General features: G+C 44.9%; 1 protein-coding gene across 3 annotated transcripts in view; it reads right to left on the bottom strand.

Moving 5' to 3' along the window:
• The window catches only part of cdk19 (cyclin dependent kinase 19), a 77,373-nt gene that overhangs the window by 49,733 nt on the left and 6,381 nt on the right, over positions 1–21,259 (bottom strand). For all 3 annotated transcript variants that reach the window (XM_088626830.1, XM_088626829.1, XM_088626831.1), the window contains exon 2: positions 20,765–20,840. In XM_088626830.1, coding sequence (XP_088482956.1) covers positions 20,765–20,788 — 24 coding nt within the window. In that variant the 5' untranslated portion in view covers positions 20,789–20,840. The remainder of the gene's footprint in view (positions 1–20,764; positions 20,841–21,259) is intronic.

The following is a 21,259-nucleotide window of genomic DNA, read 5'->3' as shown; positions in this document are numbered from 1 at the left end:
CAACAAGACAGAACTGGAAAAGACAATAAAATGTATGTTATTGCTCTGTTTCCCTATTGTACTTGACAGTAGATACAGAACATACTGTAAAAAATTATTCTACGCAATTTATTCTACAATTTACAAATTTCTTTATTCCACCATTCATTCTACAGCAACACATTTTTCATAGAGCTGCGACTACTAATAAATATGCAAAATTAACACCTGGTGAAATATATTATTTGTATGAAACATGTGCCATAAATTAAAAGACACGGCTTAAGCATGCACCTCAAAAACATACCTCCAAGGTGATTTGTGAAATTAAGATGTTGCAATCAAATCTTGTTTAACAGTACAGTCAGATTTTTTTTTTCTGGTAAGTATGGAACAGGGTACCAATGAGCTCATGTTTTGATGACAGGAGCATTTCCATCCATTGTCTAACAGCTTAAACTGATACAGCAGGGCAGCTGGAGCCTATCCCAGCAGGCAATGGGAACAAGGCCAATGTTCCCAGAAGCCAATTCACCTACCAGCATGTCTTTGGACTGTGTAGGGAGGGGGGAACTGGAGCGCCCAGGGGAAACCAAGCGAACCAGAGGAGAACATACAAACTCCACACAGACAGCAGCCCAGGAACTGAACCCAGGGCCTGATCGATGGGAGGAAGCCATGCTCACTAACCACTGTGCCACGGTCTGTAACTGTAGAACTTACCTTTCGGAAAAAGAAGCTGTATGTGATGCAGCTTTTGACCATTTATCATGACCAAATCTGATAGAGCATCTTTTCCCATAATATTTGATTTTTTTAAAAAAGTTTTGCTGCACTCTTCACACAATTACACACAGAAATAGTCAATCAATTTATTTCTGGATGCAAGATCAGAAAAAGCACCATGTTAAATAAATTGTCACAACATACCTTTGACAGCAACATTACTAGCCTGACTTGACGCAGGAACTCATACTCCAGCACACGAAACCACTTCAGTGCAAAGACGCATTCTCTTAACACAGGCAAACATTCAACTACTGTGTCGTTTTTTACTGCTCATGTCAAACAGGAGAAAAATACTCACACACTGCAAAAATAACAGAACTATCAACGGCACTAAACATTATGGATCCCCTCATTTTTTTAGAATGACTACTGAATTCTAATAAAGCAATAATAATATAATATAATAATAAAGGGTTATATCCTTAACATCAACAAGGTCATTCACAAAAGCAAGCTGCCACTGGAGAAGAGCAGTTTGATCGTTGTGAAACACTAAAGATCGTAAAGTGGTTTACAGTTGAATGAGAGAGGCTGCCTCATTCAGGTTAGTACTGTACATGCACAGTCTTCCGAACAATTTCATCTTCTGCAGTTCTTTTCAAAGGCTTTTGATTAATTCGGTGTGGAACGTAATTCTCCTTCTTGCTCTTTCAGCTTGAACAAGTGCTGGAAACAGGCCACTGCTCATTAGACAGGCCAGCAATTGTAAACAGCTCACTGGGGGGAACACATCCAAAAGAGGAGTGAGCAAAACAAGGAGCCACGCACAGCTCTCACAGGACTCTGCAGCGCTGAAACAAAGGGCTGCGCTAAACCCGAAAAACAACACGAGAGTAACAGAAAGGTTACAAACGAGAGAAAGCCAGCATGTCTGGCCCCTCTAACACGTTTGGTAGTCAGGTGCCAATGGCGTCTTTTTGGCCATTTCCTGAAAGAAGGCAGGGTATCGGCCTCAACAACGTGGCCTGACTGCTTGTTCCACCCACCCACAACCCTTAGCATAAAGAAGTGCCTCCTATTTAAACACTCAGTGTCCACTGGTGTCCTCCGGTTCGTGTTCCACTGTTGACTCTGAAGAAGTCCATCGGGTTGACTTGTGAAGGTCTTTGAGGATATATTTAGGAACATTAGGATCGGGTCCACTCTTAGTCTTCTCTGTCTCTAAGTGTCAGACACTCCTTTTTACCTAGTAATGTATCTGGCTGCTCTTCTCCGGACATTGCAGAGCTGCAATGTCTTTTCTATACTGTGGTGGCCACTGTACACAATATTCTTACTAGGGTGTCATATAATGTTATCATAACCTCTCTTGATTTATATTCTGTGCTTTTAATTGAACAGCCTAGCATTCGCCTATTTAATTGCTTCCCCGCACTGTCTGGAAGACAAACTTGTTGTGTCAACATAAACCCTCCAGTCTTTTTCACCAGCAGTCTCTTCTTGCACAATGTTTTCAATTCTGTATTTATAGTTTAATTTTGCTACCCGCACGCCAACGCCCGCTATCTGCACACAACACCGAAGAAGCACCAGCAGCTGAAGCCATCTCTTAGGCTGTGTCACAGGCTTGTTTTTGTAACGCTGTTATTCCATAGTTCATTCATTAAACCTTCCCTACTGAGGCATTAACGACCTTTCCCCTTCGAAGACAGATGCAGTCATTGGGTACGGTGTTGAAACAGGCGACAACGTGCATCTCGCTTTCTAATGTTGTTTTCTCGTTCTTTTCTGAGCACGTGGCTTGCTATTTATCAGACTATTTTCCTGTCCATGATCCATGACAGCATCATTAAAATCTAACGTCCCCAGGTCCCTTGAAGACAGGAGACAATCGTCAGGAGAACACAATGAGACGGAGGGGAGCTGATGATTCAGAATTTCTCTTTGATGGGATCCTGTAAAATGTGACCACTACACATAATGAGATTTTGTTGGTGCAAACAATACGAATGGATATTCATACCACAGGACTTCCCCAAGCTGATCAGCCAAGTGTCTCCAATACACAGAGTGGAAGAAGAACCAACAGGGATCATTTGGAGTTCTGACTGTGGGCATCCTGTAAAATTTAAACCACACTGGCCTTTGAAGTACCGAGATCTTTACTTGAACATAAGCACCACAACACTGAGCAGCAAAGGATGGCAAAAAGAAATCTGAACTGCATTTGCCTGATCTGCTGTACGTCGGCAATCTGGACAAGAGAAAAAACTGGCTGGTTGGTTCTCGCGCTGCACTGCAGAGATCCTGTGAAGGACATCTGCTTATGCTTTAATCGGGGGTTCAATTCATTATGTGAAAGAATCTTTTCAGAATGCTTCAGATCAGAAATACTCGTGCTGACTTCCCAGCACAATTCAGTGACCAGAGGCAGAGGTTCAGCACCAGATGTCTGAATACCACTGCGGTGTCTTTTCTGTGCGCGTGTGATCTTGTGATTAAGACCACGGCCAGTGACTGTCTTAATATATATGCCAGCCCTCTCTGGGACATTCAGCTCTGGACTTTTCTGCGACTGCTTTCTAAATCCTGCTGGAGTCTAAGCGGCAGGAGAATGATTCAATTTTACAAACTTACAGTAGGGTTTGAAAATTGGTCTAATCTCTTACGCACTTTCATTTTCTGTCTTTCTTCAACCGCAGGCAAACGGCGTGACCTGAGACAGCGGCGGATAGATTAGCGCAGGCAATTGGAATCGCCTTCTCACAAGAAGGTCCTGAAAAGCTGGTGGACAATTGCCGTAACACGGCAGGTTGTAAAAAAACCCTGAACGCTGAACATCGGAGGGGACACGCAGCCGTGTGGTCACCGACACTGGAACTGGCTTGAGGCATGGTGGATCTCCAGTAACCTTTAATGGTCATGTGTGATGACGAATGTTGCTCTGTTCAAGGGCTGAAGAGGAAACCGTAAAACCTCTGTCCTTCTGTGAACCTGCAGAAAACTGGCCTATCGCAGCTTCAGAGCCAGGGCAGGGGTGTGGACACTGTCTTGTTTCTTGTACACATATAGTGTAGAAATTAACAACCCAGGAGGACGATGTGACACTCGAACAAACTCTTCATTTGGTGTAGAAATGAACAACCCAGGACGACGATGTGACACTCGAACAAACTCCTTACTTTTTAACCTGTAACTCCAAATCTATTAGGTCCTACATGCACCATGGCCTGTCACCCTGAGCAACCGTTATTCCTGCTCAGCCCTCCACCAATCAACATGCAGTCTCACTGCTGACACACACAAATATTACAGACACTTGCACTGGTCAACGGGAGGCGGGCCGACCCGGGAGGCCTGGGTGGACTTGGTTACGGGTATCCAGCCCCGACGCCCACTTGGCAAACCCTTTTTTTTACCCTTTGGATTTCTGCAGAAATGTTGTTGTTGTTAGAAATATATTTAAAAAATCTGCGATGGCTCATGTTATGAAGTTTCAACTGAAATGACAACTCAAACATGCTCTCTTTCCTATAGATAGGGGACGTGAGTGATACTAATATTTCTAATGATGGTAAAACATCCATCCGTTTGTTAAACTCTTAGGTCAGCTCCTCGCAAGCTGGATAAAAACTGTTTATATCTTCTAAACACTGGAGAGCTACACTTTCAGAAACTAGTCTCAAAATGTGCTGCATGCTGTGCTACCTTGTAATCAAGACAAGAAAAGTTTCAGAGACATAACCTTGTATAATAATAAGAACTATAATGTTACCCTTAAAGTAGTAGAATAAGCCCTTTATAGTAGTTCAGGTGGGTAGCTGACACCCGAAGGCTCCACAGCCGAAACGTTGCGTTTTCTTTCTTCTCTTTTCAGCATGGAAGAAACCCGTTACTAAGTCTATTATAGACTAGTTGTGTGTAATAGATTATTTTAGTTTTAAAAACTCACTATCCAATTATCAGATGCCAGGTGTTTTCATGCTTCCTGTAAAAAAGGAAGGCTGGTTTTGTGAAAAGGTCTGTAGTTTCACTGCCACTCTGAGCAGCACAAGCTTAATGAACGAAGAGCACTGATAAGATGCGCCACGTAACTGTATTCTGCAGGCCCTGTCTTGCTACACACAGAACAGCACAGCTAATAAGCAGCAATTAGTTTATGCCCTCGTTATGCGGCCAGCGCCAGCTGCAGCCCCTGGTGCAGCTGGAATTAAAGGAAGAGTCAGGAGAACAATGCAGCACTTGATTCTCCATCCTGCAGCAGCGCCTCTGCGATTTAACCCTCAGAAGGGAAAACCAAGCGTGTGCTTTCCATTACAAACTCATCCCGTTTCATGACGCACTAGTGTACTAATAAGCTCCAAGATTACCAGTATATTCCTGCAAAGCAACAACGAGCACAACAAGGTGCAACTGGAAAGACAATATTGCACAAACATATGAAAGCTCAGGGCGGCATGATGGCGCAGTGGCGAGCATTGCTGCCTCACTGCTCTGGAGCCCTGGGTCCAATTCCTGGGGTGCTGTCTGGGTGGAGTTTATATGTTCTCCCTGTGCTCTCGTTGGTTTCCTCTGGGTGCTGCAGTTTCTTGGTTTCTGGGAAAAGAGACCCTGGTGTGTGTGTGTGTGTGTGTGTGTGTGTGCGCGTGCCCTGTGATGGACTGGCTTCCTGCCCAGGGTGTATCCTGCCATGTGCAGGTTCCTTGCCAGGATAGGCTCAGGCAGCCCTGTGAACCTGAATTGGATCAAGTGGTTAGAAAATGCATGGATATTAAAGCTGAATAATTGCTATTTAATTATCCTTCCACACACAATACTGTAGGAAACATTACATTTAATGCAAAACAAATCCCAAACTAAAAGCACAGTTCAAAGTTTCCTGTCAGTGTTTCAAAATATGTAATACTGAGCTGGTACCCAATGGGAGTAGTATGTTGGACCTAATACCTGGTACCAAACTTAATGTTCTGAACCTATTTTGTTCAGATCAACACCAAAAATCTGCTAGATCATAAGCTTCCATTATTTAGCTACAGTATAAGCCTTTTCACTTACTATACTAGAAGATCTGCATTTATACAACAAGTTCTGTATGTCACAATAACAACTGGATATTTTTGTTGATTTTGGTCGTGTTTTTCAGGATTTTCAGGTACAGTGCCATCACTTGTATGCACAACAAATAAAATTTGCAGAAGATACAGAAGCAAAGTATGCACTCTACTGTAAACATCCAGAAAATACACTGTATGTTTTAATGATTTTGGATGCTCCACACAGTTTATGGACATTTTCTATGAATGCTTAACTGAGTGAGGAAACAAATTCTAGCTCATACTTTTAAAGTGGATGAACTTAGAAATAATGTATTTTATTCCCAAACTGTGTTAAGTCCATTGTTCATGCCAAGAAATATCACATGCATTCATCACCCTGCAACACACAACTGGCAACACACTGAAGCTAAGCAGGTGTGAGCCTGGTCAGTACCTGGATGGTCTGTGTGGGTCCTAATGCCCCAGTATAGAGATGGGGACACTATACTGTAAAAAAAGGCAATGCCTTCCGGATGAGACATTAAATGGAGGTCCTAACTCTTCATGGTCATTAAAAATCCCAGGGCATCTCCCGAAAAGAGTAGGGGTGTTACCCTGGCGTCCTGGCCAAATTTCCCCCTGACCTTTACCAGTCATGGCCTCCTAATTATCCCCATCACTGAAATGGCTTCCTCACTTTGCTCTCCTCCCCACTGAGAGCTGGTGTGTGTTGAGTGTACTGGCACATCATCCAGGTGGGGCTGCACACTGGTGGTGGTGGAGAGGAGTCCCCATTACACTGTAAGCGACAGAATGATCTACAAGAACTCAAGCAACTTTAACGTCAATAATAAAGCAGAACTGTTTCGGTACACAGTTGACTGACTCAATGTAATTGCCCAAAACCACATGGCATTGAAAACATTTTGCCACGTAACGGTAAGATCTACACATGATTAATTTATTAATTGATCAATCATTGATTCAATACTGGAAAAGTGTAGATGGCTGTTAACAAAATATTTTCTCTGATATACCACTCCAGTTTCTGGTTTCAAACTGCTGGACACCAATGACAAATTTTAGCAGGACGGAGGACAGATGTTAAGTCTTTCACACCAGCGTTGCCGTGTTGATGAGCAGAGCACTCAGCCCTGGGCCCTGAGCGAGAGACAGTCACCCCAAAGGCGTTCTCTGCGCCTCAGAACAGGCTCTTCTTTGATGCAGCACCCAGCTGGAGTCAAGCGAAGGTCACATTTCCATGACAATGCCTGCAGTTCCACTAACCTGCCCACAGCAGCTGGATCGCTGGGACTTCTGCACAGCGAGGTTACCAATCCCGAGTGCTGGGAAACAGTGCCTGCCAAAATCCCCTTTCCCAGTCTGTGATAAAACCAGAACCTCCAGTTTTCTGTGCTTATTTTGAAGTATGAGACCTCCCTTCAACAGTAATTACCGCTTTTTCAGCAATCTCCATGTCCTACTTAGCAGAAAAGCATGCAACACCACCTGCAGTTCAGCAGCCATTAAAATTCCCAAAGCCACACATGGGCGTTTCAGACCACGTACAAGAACTTCGGATTTCTGGAGAAAATTCGGATATATGGAGGTTTTCTGACTTATTCTAGGTCAAGCTAAGGATTTTTTTATTTCATTAACTTGCAAAGGTTTTAAGTTCACTGAATGCAATGGGGATTCTCCTAGCAATGGTGCACAGTGTGGGAGAGAGTCAGCTGGCCTTAAGCCTTATTCCTGATGCACCGCACTCTCCCCTCAGGTTTTCAAGGTGAAGCTCCCTGGCTGGGCACTGAGGAGTCTGCAGAGATTCAAAGATTCCTCCTAAACGAGTAAAACTCTCAGGCAGAGCCCCAAGGAGCCCCCAGTCCGATCCAGCAGAACTCTCGTGCCGAGCCCCGAGGAGCCCCCAGTCCGATCCGGCGAAACTCTCTCGAGCGCCGAGGAGCCCGTGGCGTCAAACACGGTCACCTACAGCAGTGGGAAGCTGGCAAATGTCACATCTGTCGTTCCAGCTGAGGTCTAAATCGCCCTGCTAATCGAAGCCTTTAATTCATCTGTTAAGCCTGTTTGGACTTTTGGTTAATTTTGTTTCTACACTCAGTCCTAACTTTCAGTTTTCAAGCAAATTGTTTCCAATAGCTTCTGCATGCAAACCGTACAGAGCTTCTGCTCACTGGGCTTGGCTCGGTCTGATCAAACATCACATGATCGATTGATGAACAAGAAATAAAGTGGGAATGACGCAGTATCAGACAATGAGCGTTTTCTTCTTGCCTTTGCAGAAGAACTGGATTATTTCAACTATTTGTCTCATTCAAGGTTTTGCGAGATGAAGGTCAATTTTAAAATAATCTTGGTTGAAAGCCACAGACCTAGAGTGATATCAACTCTTCCAAAAGTTAAAAGAACCTAAGAAACGTTACAAACAAGAGGAAGATATTGGGTCCATCTTATCCGTTTGATAGTTACTTGCTAATTCATCGGAAGATTCCTTCCGCCAGTTTCCTGAAAGAAACCAGTGTATCAGCTTCAACATGGCTGGGTGGGTGGTTTCACAGAACGCCCTTCACAAACCTAAATGCCCTTGGCATCCTGTTTCACTGGGGTGACTTCATCAATGCCTTTGAGGATTTTGAATACTTTGTTTTGAAGTCAGCCCTGTACCCCTGTAAGATCTTCTGCAAGTGCTTTTTTGTTGAAAATCCTTTGTCCGTCAGGGTCAGTCCTGCTGTAGGTGACCGTCTTCCATGCTGCCTGTGTCTTTTCACTTGCATGGACATTGAATGAGTGGGAGTACTGAGCCTACAGGGAGGCCGGAAAAACTGAAGGGTGACCATCTTTACCTGGAATGTCTTTTTTAGGAGAGGAACACTGGGGTTTATGCATTCCCTCAATACACACTAACGCCGTGTCAAGTAATTCAATAAATGTCCTTATTGACAAGAAAAGTATATATTAAAAAAAAGTTAAACGATTTTAGGGTGACATAATGGCTCAGTGGAGAGCATTCCTTCTTTGCAGTACTGCTCCCCTGGGATCAATTCTGCACCCAGGGGTGCTGTCTGTGTGGAGTTTGTATGTTCTCCCCGTATTCGTGTGGGTCTCCTCCAGCCGCTCTGGTTTCCTCCCACAGTCCAAAGACATGCTGGTGGGTGAACTAGCTTCTGGGTAAAGTGGCCCTGGTGCAAGTGTGAGTGTCTGTCCTGCGATAGACTGGTGTCCTGTCCAGGGCCAATCTCGCCTTACACCCACTGCTTGCTAGGCTGGCAGCTAGGTTAGCTGGGTTCCACCCATGTCCCTGTACTGGATAAGCAGATTAGAACATGATAAGTAAATATCACTTTATTATAATACAATTTCTTGTATTAGGAATTTGTCTTTTCGCATACCCCAACTTGCTCTCATTGAGACACACAGACAGAGAAAAGCTGAGGGTCAGAGCGCAGGGTCAGCCATTTATATGGCACCCCAGGAGCAGTTGGGGTGAAGGGCCTTGCTCAGGGGCCCAACGCAGTAGGATTCCTCTGCCGGCCGTGGGGTACGAACCAGCAACCTTCCAGCCACAGACACAGATCCTGAGCCACAGAGCCACTGCATACATTATGTTAAATATTTGTTATGGATTGATATTAAGTATAGTTCTTAAAATGGTGGCTTAGTGAACAGATTGTACAGTGGTTTTTATATACTGGGTATCTATATCTTAACATCCTAACCTACCCTATGAAACTACAAGAGAAAATACTTTATAAAGAAGCAACTAATTATCTTGCAACACTGGTTCTGAAGAAGGCACATAAGAAAGACATTTTTAAAGAAATGCACAGAAAAGAAAAATAGTGATAAGATCGACAAGAAATATTTTAATATAATGAAGTTCTACCATTTTAAGTTGAAAAGGCATTTTAAACTATTACTTGTTCAACATACATTGAAAAGGTATATCAAAAATGTGTTTATTCATTCAAGGGCATTTTAAAGGCATCAGTCACAGGCAGCTCTGTTCTCAGGAAAGCCCCTAAACTCCCACTGCAAAATCAGCAATATTACTTTTTTTTTATCACAACAAGCTTCTTGAAATAAGCACTTTGTTTGCTAGAAACAATCCACTATTGTTAGACCAAAAGAGTTTTGAAGAAAAAAGGCACATCAGATCAACAGATTCCCAGCCTATTCTCTGTAGAAAAGAAAAATAAGGCAGCAGGAAACAAACAAGAATATATTGTCTGCAGTTTGGGGCTTTACTAACATGGAACAATTGATACCTAGAGGCCTGGGCAATGTGTGGAAGCCAGAAATTCAAGCCGTACAAGAGCCAACAGATCCCAACAAAACCCTGACTGTCAGTCTGTAGCGCAGAGGAACAGAAAAGCAATTTAATCTGCTTTTAATCTTGATTGTTAAACCTAGAAGCCCACCTGCAGGTGGAACTGCGTTGACCATCACAATGGGTGGAAATAACAGCCTGCACTTTCCTGGTGTGAAAATTAAAGCACCTGATCTCCCTTAACAAAGAACATGCATGTTCAGCTTCCTAAAACTCTTCAGTCATGCGTTTCTACACATCCACACCCACGGGGGGCAGCTGAGTGGTTCATAATATCCAAGGCGGAGTAGATAAAGGCGCGCTACAAGACCTGCCACCTCGAGCTGTAGAGGCCCAGACCCAAGGTTTGGATCGGTCACGCAAGCACAAAAACCAAAGGCTGCAGGTGGAACACATCACAGGTACTGGATAAATATCTTGTTTTTCCATTGATTTTTCATAACCATGTGCTTCGTCATGGGCAACACGGTGCAGGAGCAGTCACTGCTGATTCCTCCAATTTCTTGGGTTTGGCTCCAACCTGGAGCACCTTCTGTGTGGAGACTGCATGTTCTCGCTATGGCATTCCTGCACCAGGTGGAACGATCTCTTTCTGCAGTTCAAGCTCATGCTGTCTAGGTTGACTGGCGTCTCTCATTCCCCCCCCCCATGTGTACAAGTGTGTGTGCCCCCTGTGACAGATGGCCTTGTGCCACTTGTGGCTGAGACTGGACGGATGGACGCCCGCAGGCCCGCCGCTCGGTTCTCGCCCTCGCCAGTTTCCAGGATCGGCGAGTCGTCCTGCTTCGTTTCAGGTTCAGCTAATTGTCGGCCTTCTGCGTGAGCGCTTTAATCAAAGGAACGGACTCCGCGTCCATGGTAACGTAGACTGCTACAGTAGGTCTGCAAACACAGTTAAGGCAAGCACAGTTCTCCCTCCCCTCTGAGCCCCGAAGGGTCAGATCAGGGATCTGCAGATCGTGTGATGGCGCGTTGACCGGCTCCTGCTGCAGGAAAAGCTGCTCCACCCTCCGACAGTGCCGGCAACTTCACCAGGAAGCTCTTTACTAAAGGTACACAGGGCAGTAACTCTGCAACTGCAACTGCAACTGCAACTGCAACTGCAACTGCAACTGCAACTGCAACTGCAACTGCAACTGCAACTGCAACTGCAACTGCAACTGCAACTGCACAGGAGTGGGGAGCTACATGTACAGCCACCTGGTTTCTTACATTTGGTCATTTTACCAGCAAGAGCATTATGAGGGAACCTACAAGACATCCAAGCGCTTTACTAAGTGGAAAGCACTAGTGATTATCAGTAAGAACTAAACAGCACAGGAACATTTGCCTACAATCATTAACAGCAAAAACTAAACACTGTCAGCTCATTTCTTATGAGACATTCCCAACAGGAAGCACTTGATCCGCATTTGCCCCAAACAGTTCTGCTTGTTCTATATGTTTTTGTAACTTGTTATACAAGAAAGAATAGTCTTCAGGGTCTACCTTATTACCCCTGCTTCTCCAGTCCTGAGGAGTGAAGGGAGCTACTGGAATATAGATCCCTATTGTTCCTGCTGGTGTTCATATTCATTGGTATCAGGGAATTGGATATACATGACCATACCTGTTTACCCCACTGCAACAGGATATGTTCATCCGAGCAGCCAGTCCACTCCACGTGTGCTGAAACAACTTAGCAACACCTGCAGTCTTAAATAATTCATCTTTCAGACCAAGGAAACAAAGAAGAATATCGATTGTACTTTAAGTAGAAACCTATCCCCAAAATACCCTCTGTATGCGTAGCCTAAACAAAAGCCATTGTGTTAAAGAGAATTCAATGGAAAATTGGTGCAAAATGGGCATTGTGTCAAAAGGCCAGCGAGATTTAACAGGGTTTCTGTCCGATAGGAGAAAATACATCCGGTCACATTGTAGGAATCGCCAGAAAAACAAAAAAGACTGCAGATGTTTTGGAAGGCGTTTCACATTGAAAATGAACACACGCTAGGCTGTCGTTTTATGGGCTAAACTAGATGTTGGTTCAGTAGCTCACTCATGCAATAAACTGATCTCGATCTAAAATGAAAACCAAAGCTGAACAGCACAAAAATGAAAGGCTGTAATATAACCCATTACCACAAACACAGAGCCCGAGAACCCCTTCAAAAACACCTGGTATCTAAAGATGTGATTACTCTGCCACACCTTCACACCCACCTGGGTAACAGACAAGAGACCCGACAGCGGTCCACGTCAAAGCAGAAGGCGCTGCTTTAAAATGTCACCGAGCTCAGGATACACAGCGCATTATCGGTTAATAAGGAATAAAAGGACATTTTTAGGCTAAAGATTCTGAAACTCAAGAAAAACCTAGGGAGGCCAGTTAGCAAAGCTGCATGTGACAGCAATTTTAAAGATCTACAGAGGAAAATTTAAAGAATTTAGCTGCTCCCCAATTCTCAGAAGTCCCACGGGTATGTGATAAAAGTTACGCACCACTATAGTTATGTAACACTACAAAATGTAACCCTGCACCACTGCACTTGTGGAGCAGTGACCTTTGTTTGGTTTTTTATCTAAATTCACAGAAAAAGCAGAAAAACACATCCGGCGAGCCAGTTACCAGGCTGAGGCAATTTTTTTTTTTTTTTACAGACTGCAGAATTCAATACTTTAATATGTTGGACCTGCAAGACTGCTGGTTCAAAACGCTTCATTCCACTGACGATCTTTAAGGGCAAAGAAACAGTGAGGAAGGCCGCACCACTGTCTGGAAAAGGCATGTTAAGGAGGCCAATGTGGATCTGACCACCCACTCTACCGACTTCAAAGTTATGGGAGTTACAAATACTTACAAACTTTTTCATTTGCTAAAAATGACCCTTCAGGCACTCCTCCCATGTGTCACTCACATTTCCCTTACATCACCAGTCGATATATCGGGAGCACGCGGTCTGATGAACGGAGTTCCTCAGGGGCAAGCAAGGGCCGGCCAGCTTGAGGGGCCAGGACATCCGCCAGCCCAGGGGCACCATCGCCTCCGCTGGCTGCACCCCTGCCAGAAGCACGGACAGTATTCGGAAATAGACCGTCGCTGGGGCAGCCTGTTCTTGAGCCGACAAATTATCGGATTGGGTGGGGAGGTCTCTTATGTTCCAGCAGCCATGTTGCTGTATTAATCGTATTTACAATCTCGAATTTCAAACACTTTCAGCCATACTGTCTGGAATTACAGTCGTTCCTCAGCTCTGTGCCCCACCCTGCCCTCACGGATACACTGAAGCCTACTGAATGAGGAATGATTTATGACACTAAGGATTAAACACCACACCGCATTACCAAACGGATTGGCAAAGTGCAGAGCAAAGGCAAAGTTCAGGCAAAACCCAGGCCTTTATGAAAGTATATTCTATGCGGCAGCACATTTAATACTGTTAAAACAAGCAGGGCAGTGTTTGAACACATTCCTTGTTGCAGAATGCTCCAATTACGCTGTAGGAACATTTCTATTCCTTCCATTCCTACCACAAGTTTCAATGCCAAAATCACTTCTCTTTTTCACCGTCTCTGCAAGGACCGCTGGGTATTCAGAAGTCTGGCATCAGTCACTGAGCAAAGCGCCCCTAAGGCTCATTGCAGATGAACAGCTAATCCCTTCAAAACAGATTCTCCCAAACGAGCAGGGTTTTGATGGCCGACTTCAGGAAAACAATGGGGAAAAAACAAACGAGAACAGTTTAATTGGAAAATCTCAAAAGCATTTCTCACTATAACTTCTCCAAAGCAAGTTTAAACAAGGTGACAGGAAAAGGAAAGATGCGAGAGAAAACTGGCTCCGATGGAAACAAAAAACTGCTGATAAGACATACTGTACAGTATGGGCATTTCTTCATTAGCAGAGCTGGCAGAAAACATTTTTTACAAACTTCCAAAAAACAGGCTATTCTGACCCTACAATGAGACGATATCTCTTAAAACGCATCCGCTAGAATAACTGGGCTGCAGCCGAGGCGCGAGTCAGAAAAAAGTTTATCGAACTCTGATCGTTCTACACCTCAGCAGCCATGCGAGCAGCACAGCTCAAATCCCAGAGGCCCGGCAGCTGTCCGCATGTGGCGGCTGTATAGTACTGTACATAACCCAGCCAGTTTAATTCGGAGCTGCGGACCCATTTATCGAAATATAATCCTAAAACGCTACTGATGTTGTGCCAACTGCTTACACAACTCACTGCTGTTCCCAAGGACCCAGCCAGGAGACGCTCTTATTAGAACGCAGTGGCCAGGAATGCAGAAGATGGGGAAAATACCCTGGCTCACAAAGCACCGTGCTGTCTAGGGGTCCGGCGTGTCTGTTTTCGTCAATCTACCCTAGAAGAGCGCTAGAAAAGGACTCTCGGAGCACGACTGGGGCTGCATGACTCTCCCTGCAGCCTCTCTGAAAGACTGATGAGCACCTGCGGTTTTAAACACCTGGTCTTTCTCACCTTCGCCTTGAGCGGCTATTTCATGGACATATGGTCATCTTAAATCCTGAAATTCACTGATGGAGCAGCTGGGGTGAAGGGGCCCAACGGAGTAGGATTCCTCTGCTGGCCGCAGGATTTAAACCGGCAACCTTCCAGCCACAGGCGCAGATCCTGAGCCACAGAGCCACTGCTCCGCACCGCCATTTGTGGCCTCACGCGCCCTGCTCTACCAGACTGGACCCCGATAAATAGGGTACGCCCCGCCTGGAAGCCAGGAGGCACAGTGCTACACTTTCTTTGGGCTTTTCTGTTTATTTTTCACCTTTTTGAGTTATTCTTGGTCTCCACTAACCTCACACCAGCGCGTTGACTTTTTACCAGTGCTCCTCCAGCGCACTGCCACAGAGGGCACGCCATTGTGTGCTCAGACAGAACACCATCAGCTGTCATGAGGGGGCAGAACTAAAACTGCAACCAAGTTGACTTCCTGCCTTTAATAATAATAATAAACTTTATTTTATATAGCGCCTTTAAAGGTGGCTTCTCAAAGCGCTTTACAGGATGACTTTAGTTTGTTTCTGACCCGATTCTCACCTCTATTTAACGGAGATTACCTTCTCCACCTACATTGCTCTCTTTTAGGTTTGTCATTTTTATTTCTGTTCATGTACATTTTATTTAGAGCAAAGTGCTTTGCTCCAAAGAATAAAGATTACTATTCGTCTCAAAGTTGGCAAAGTCTTCTCTTCCTTGCTGCAGACCCCATGTTTTTGTGCCTGCCAACACACACGTAGTGAAATCCCTGCCCCCCCTCTCCTCCTCTTAACATTTCAGTTGCTCACGCTCTTTTGTTATGAGTGGGCAGATGGGCTGTGGACAGAAACAAAAATGCAGTTTAAGATCTCTAAAAAGCCTGCAAACACTTCCCGAGTGATTACGTACTGTAATGCAGTTTGCTGCTTTTTTCAAGCTCTTCACTTTGAGGTAGAAGCACCTCAATCACTCAAAGATGTTGATCAAACAATTTCAGCAGCAAACGCAAGCTTTGTCCCCGAGAGAGTAGTACTGAACTTAAACACCAGCACTGAGGTAAACCTCTCTATATAGGAACAGCATAGTTAACCATCTCATTCCAGTTCACATGTGGGAGATGCTGCACTTGCGAAGGGACTCTGCTCCCTCTGGATAATTGTATGCCTCTGCAGAAACGTCGGCGTTGCCAGGGACAAACTAGTCCAAAGGTCAGATGTGACGTTAGCATGAGGTACAATGAATAAACAAAAACACAGGGGGAAAAAAAACAAAGACAGGAATATCTTTAAACAGCAGGCAGGTATCCTTCACTGGCTTTGGCACTTAAATCACTGAAAACCAAGCAAAGCGCTTAGCTAAAACAAGCCAAGCGAGCAAGCATGACGATTGGGCCTAAGAAAGTTTGTTCATTTGGGTGACTGATCTCCTGAGGTCGTTTCTTGAAGCCAGAGTGGCTGCTTCAGTACAACAGCTGAGTAGTCTGCCTTAGACTTCCACAGCGTCTCACTGATACCGCAGCTTGAAACGCACTCCCTGCAGTTTCTACTTGAATGTGTCTTCTGGTTTTGTGAATTGCTGTTCATTTGGAAGAGGCTCATCGAACCTCTAGAAAGCACATGAATGGAGACATTTGAAACTCTTACTCTTCTTTTGAAAAGGACACAATTAGTGTGTGTGTGTGGTGGTAGAAGAATCTTTAAAATTTTTAGACTAAATGTTTTTACAATACAGCAGGAAGACTAAGTCGTATTATCTCCTAACTTAACACACAATCCAAGTGTGTCTAAACTGCTGAGAGAAAGTACCTCATATCTCCTATGAGAGGAGTTCCCAGCTGAGATCCCCAAGCAACACTGCCCGGGAGGTTTTAAAGATCTCTAAATCCCCATCTTAGGAACAAGGAAAGGGTATAAATTGTTTAATTAAGCAAACAGGGAGTTCAGAAAGGTAATTCCGGGCTCAGGTGGAGGGAAATCCAGAAATTCCAGGACTAGAGTTGTGTATCCCTGCTTATACAAATATCACAAACTCAAGAATGCAGAGAAATATCTGCAGTCTGCTTCATTGTTTTCTAAGCCACATCCCAGATCGGGGTCAGTGAAAACACTGCCCCTGTAAATGTCTGCCTGGAGAACTGAGTGACTGGAAGACTGGAAGAGACCGCCACCTCAGCTGATCACGTCAGAAAGGAGACGGGTACACGCAAGAAGGAGTCACGCATCCTGTAAACACGCAGTGCGAGCCCACGCCCTGAGACCTCGGGAGAGAAAGAACAGGTAAAGATGAACTAAGCCGAATGAAGGTTCTGGAAGGTTTCAGCTTCTGCGGAGAGATGGAGAGAATCCGATTCACACGGACAGGTCTGCATGGGTGTCCTGCAAAAAAGCGCAAGTCAAAATGACAAAGGAGTACACTCTCGCTGTGATTACGGCTGATACCACACCAGCTGGTGATCATGTACTCGGGACAGAACCCTGTTTTTCCCAGGCTAATTGACTCACCACAGATGCACAGAGGACTGTTTTAAGTGCACCTGTTTCTTGGCAGCATGACAAAGGATAACACACAAGACCTCGTGATTCAACAGCAGAGCTAAAACACCGCAAATTGTTCTTGTTGACTCAGAAGGCCTGTTTTGTCCTCTTGCCTGGTAGAAATCGAAGCCAGGTAACGAGACACTTTAATTAGCTGCAGTGCTCGACAGAACCCCTCTTCCAGAGCAAACACACTTTATCTGTCAAAGAGCTAAAGGCATGGAAGCACTGAATGAGTGAATCTGCTGACAGGCTTGTTCTAAAAATAGCCAGCTGCCTGTTTTTCAAAGCTTTTCCTGGAACCCTCTCTCCCGCCCTGGTGCGCATCGGGAGACAGACGGGGCTGCAGCAGGTCTCTCCTGCTGACATACAGTGCCTTGCGAAAGTATTCGGCCCCCTTGAACTTTTCAACCTTTTGCCACATTTCAGGCTTCAAACATAAAGATATCAATTTTTTATTTTATGTGAAGAATCACCAACAAGTGGGACACAATTGTGAAGTGGAACGAAATCTATTGGATTTTTGAAACTTTTTTAACTAATAAAAAAATGAAAAGTGGGGCGTGCAAAATTATTCGGCCCCCTTGCGTTAATACTTTGTAGAGCCACCTTTTGCTGCGATTACAGCTGCAAGTCGCTTGGGGTATGTCTCTATCAGTTTTGCACATCGAGAGACTGAAATTCTTGCCCATTCTTCCTTGCAAAACAGCTCGAGCTCAGTGAGGTTGGATGGAGAGCGTTTGTGAACAGCAGTTTTCAGCTCTTTCCACAGATTCTCGATTGGATTCAGGTCTGGACTTTGACTTGGCCATTCAAACACCTGGATACGTTTATTTGTGAACCATTCCTTTGTAGATTTTGCTGTATGTTTGGGATCATTGTCTTGTTGGAAGATAAATCTCCGTCCCAGTTTCAGGTCTTTTGCAGACTCCAACAGGTTTTCATCCAGAATGGTCCTGTATTTGGCTGCATCCATCTTCCCCTCAATTTTAACCATCTTCCCTGTCCCTGCTGAAGAAAAGCAGGCCCAAACCATGATGCTGCCACCACCATGTTTGACAGTGGGGATGGTGTGTTGAGGGTGATGAGCTGTGTTGCTTTTACGCCAAACATATCGTTTTGCATTGTGGCCAAAAAGTTCGATTTTGGTTTCATCTGACCAGAGCACCTTCTTCCACATGTTTGGGGTGTCTCCAAGGTGGCTTGTGGCAAACTTTAGACGAGACTTTTTATGGATATCTTTGAGAAATGGCTTTCTTCTTGCCACTCTTCCATAAAGGCCAGATTTGTGCAGTGTAAGACTGATTGTTGTCCTATGGACAGACTCTCCCACCTCAGCTGTAGTTCTCTGCAGTTCATCCAGAGTGATCATGGGCCTCTTGGCTGCATCTCTGATCAGTCTTCTCCTTGTCTGAGCTGAAAGTTTAGAGGGACGGCCAGGTCTTGATAGATTTGCAGTGGTCTGATACTCCTTCCATTTCAAGATGATCGCTTGCACAGTGCTCCTTGGGATGTTTGAAGCTTGGGAAATCTTTTTGTATCCAAATCCGGCTTTAAACTTCTCCACAACAGTATTACGGACCTGCCTGGTGTGTTCCTTGGTCTTCATGATGCTCTCTGCGCTTTCAACAGAACCTTGAGACTATCACAGAGCAGGTGCATTTATACAGAGACTTGATTACACACAGGTGGATTCTATTTATCACCATCAGTCATTTAGGACAACATTGGATCATTCAGAGATCCTCGCTGAACTTCTGGAGTGAGTTTGCTGCACTGAAAGTAAAGGGGCCGAATAATTTTGCACGCCCCACTTTTCATTTTTTTATTAGTTAAAAAAGTTTCAAAAATCCAATAGATTTCGTTCCACTTCACAATTGTGTCCCACTTGTTGGTGATTCTTCACATAAAATAAAAAATTGATATCTTTATGTTTGAAGCCTGAAATGTGGCAAAAGGTTGAAAAGTTCAAGGGGGCCGAATACTTTCGCAAGGCACTGTACATCACCGCCCAGCCTGGGCTGCTGTCAAAGCAGGGTGCACTGCCTCAAATTCAACTCTGACTTTATCCTTTCCCACATTTTACACAAACAACGACGGCACGGAATAGGAAATAATCTGTAGCTCTGTCTGTGTAAATAACTTTAGTACCGGAGACAGGAGACAGGAGTTCTAAAACTGACTGATCTGCCTGCGGAAGCGTGCTTTTGCGGCACATCCAACTTGAATTGTGTTTGCAGGCTTCAGGTTTCATTGTCAGCTCGAAGCCAATGAAACCTAAAAGCGCATAAACATCAACATAAGCTTTTCATGTAATTACCCTTGTACCAAGCTGAAACTAACAGGTGCTTGGGGCAGGCTCAGGCGAGTGCTGCCAGCAGAGCCTCACTCCGAAAGATCACTAGTGACGGGAACAGCAACAGACAACACACAACAGTGAGCCCAGGGTAAAGGCACCTTGTTCTTTAGAAACACTGAACTGCTTCCGAACACACCGTGTTGAAAACCTTTCACGTCTGTAAATAACACAATGAAGAAACTGCACACTATATCAGCCTTTCATAAACAAACTCTTTCACACGGATAACATTCAGTATCTATCCCCCTAGGAATGCTTGCTTTTAACCTATAAGCAGAACAAAGCTTCTCGTGAGGATCCAAAAACTCAGTACTGCTGCAATCAGCAGTATGCTACATCATTCAGAGACACAAAAAATAACATGTTTTCCGACAGTATTGTTTTGCGTTTTGCAATGAAGAGCCATGCAGCGTCAGTGTCATTCGAGCAGATCACACATTTCACTTTATCTAAGAAACAGTTCCCTCAGGTCCATCGGCCACAACATCCCTTTCCCCTGGAGTATTTAGCAAGGTCTCCAGAAATGAGATAAGCAGGACAGAGCCTTGTAGAACTACTGAGCACAAGATAGCTTCACTACTACAGACAGGGAGATTGATTTGGGTGTAAAAACTAGCGCCTGGATGAGAATTACCAGCCCTGTGTCTGCGGGAGCTGGTGCAGCTCCTAAGATAAATACCTGAGAGGGCTGTAAGCCCACTACACATGCGCGGCCTGTAAGCCACAGTCGACGATTTCGGTTCCTGATGATTACAAACAAGTCTGCAGTAAAACACCTTCTTCCTCATTTATGTCCAAACAAAGCTAGCCCGCAATCAGACGTGTGGGGGCAGCCCGTGTGCGCACGTCAAATAGATACTCCCTCCACCCACACAGCCACACTCCCAGCTCCCGCTTACAGTACGTCCTGCAGGGTCTTAGGTGTCCCAGCAGGGCAGACCGGCCCCTGTGCGTATGAGCAGCAAGAGGAGAGACATCACGCTGGTGTTCAGGTCATCTCGCCTTACAGTAGACCACTCTGTCTCAGCGAGCCCTTCTTCAACAAAGTGAACACCACCACCAGACAAATGGCACTGACAATACTTATGTACCATAATAACCTGAATACAAGGAGATAATCCCATCTGCTTCCACATTTCCCAGAAATGACAAAGATGAAACCGGTAAGTGAAGAATGACTGCGAGAGACCTCATCAGAGGTCACACAACAACCTTCTGCCACACAAGTGTCCTCCAGCAACAGGCGGAATCCCATATCGGGCTCCTGATAGCCTAAAGAGGGAATCCACTTACCGCGATCTCCCGGCAGGCGGACATTGATATTCCAGTACCTTCAATTTGTTTCAGTGCATATTCTTTTTCATCCTTCCTACAAGGGAAGAAACAAACAAAACCATTTAGCACGGCAGCGGCTGCTTTCTAAACACGTCCGCGGGACACGCCGAGCCCTTCCACACTAAAGCCAGCTGTCCTCACTCCTAGACAGCACGAGGAGGCTTCGTGTACAGAGCAGACAGACAGCAGCTTGGCCATGTGCATCACTCAAGGCCTGATACAGCCACTCATCCACAGGACTGCTACTTACACCACAGAGACAAGAGGGCACAGAAGGACGAGTGGACACCCTGTTCCTCTACATTCGGGTGTGTAACAGCCACCAGGATCAAACACGTAGGTGAGTAACATATGTCAGGGTTCTGTAACCTGGAGTCGCAGGGGAGCCCAGATCTGATCTTCAGGGGCTGCTCTCCATCAGAGAGGTCCCCTTCAATCTCCAGCTTCTTAAGG

Source organism: Lepisosteus platostomus, chromosome 3, assembly GCF_059453375.1.
Source record: "Lepisosteus platostomus isolate fLepPlt1 chromosome 3, fLepPlt1.hap1, whole genome shotgun sequence".
NCBI lineage: Eukaryota > Metazoa > Chordata > Actinopteri > Semionotiformes > Lepisosteidae > Lepisosteus > Lepisosteus platostomus.
Note: the sequence above shows the minus strand (reverse complement) of the source record. Positions and strands in the feature narration are given on the sequence as shown.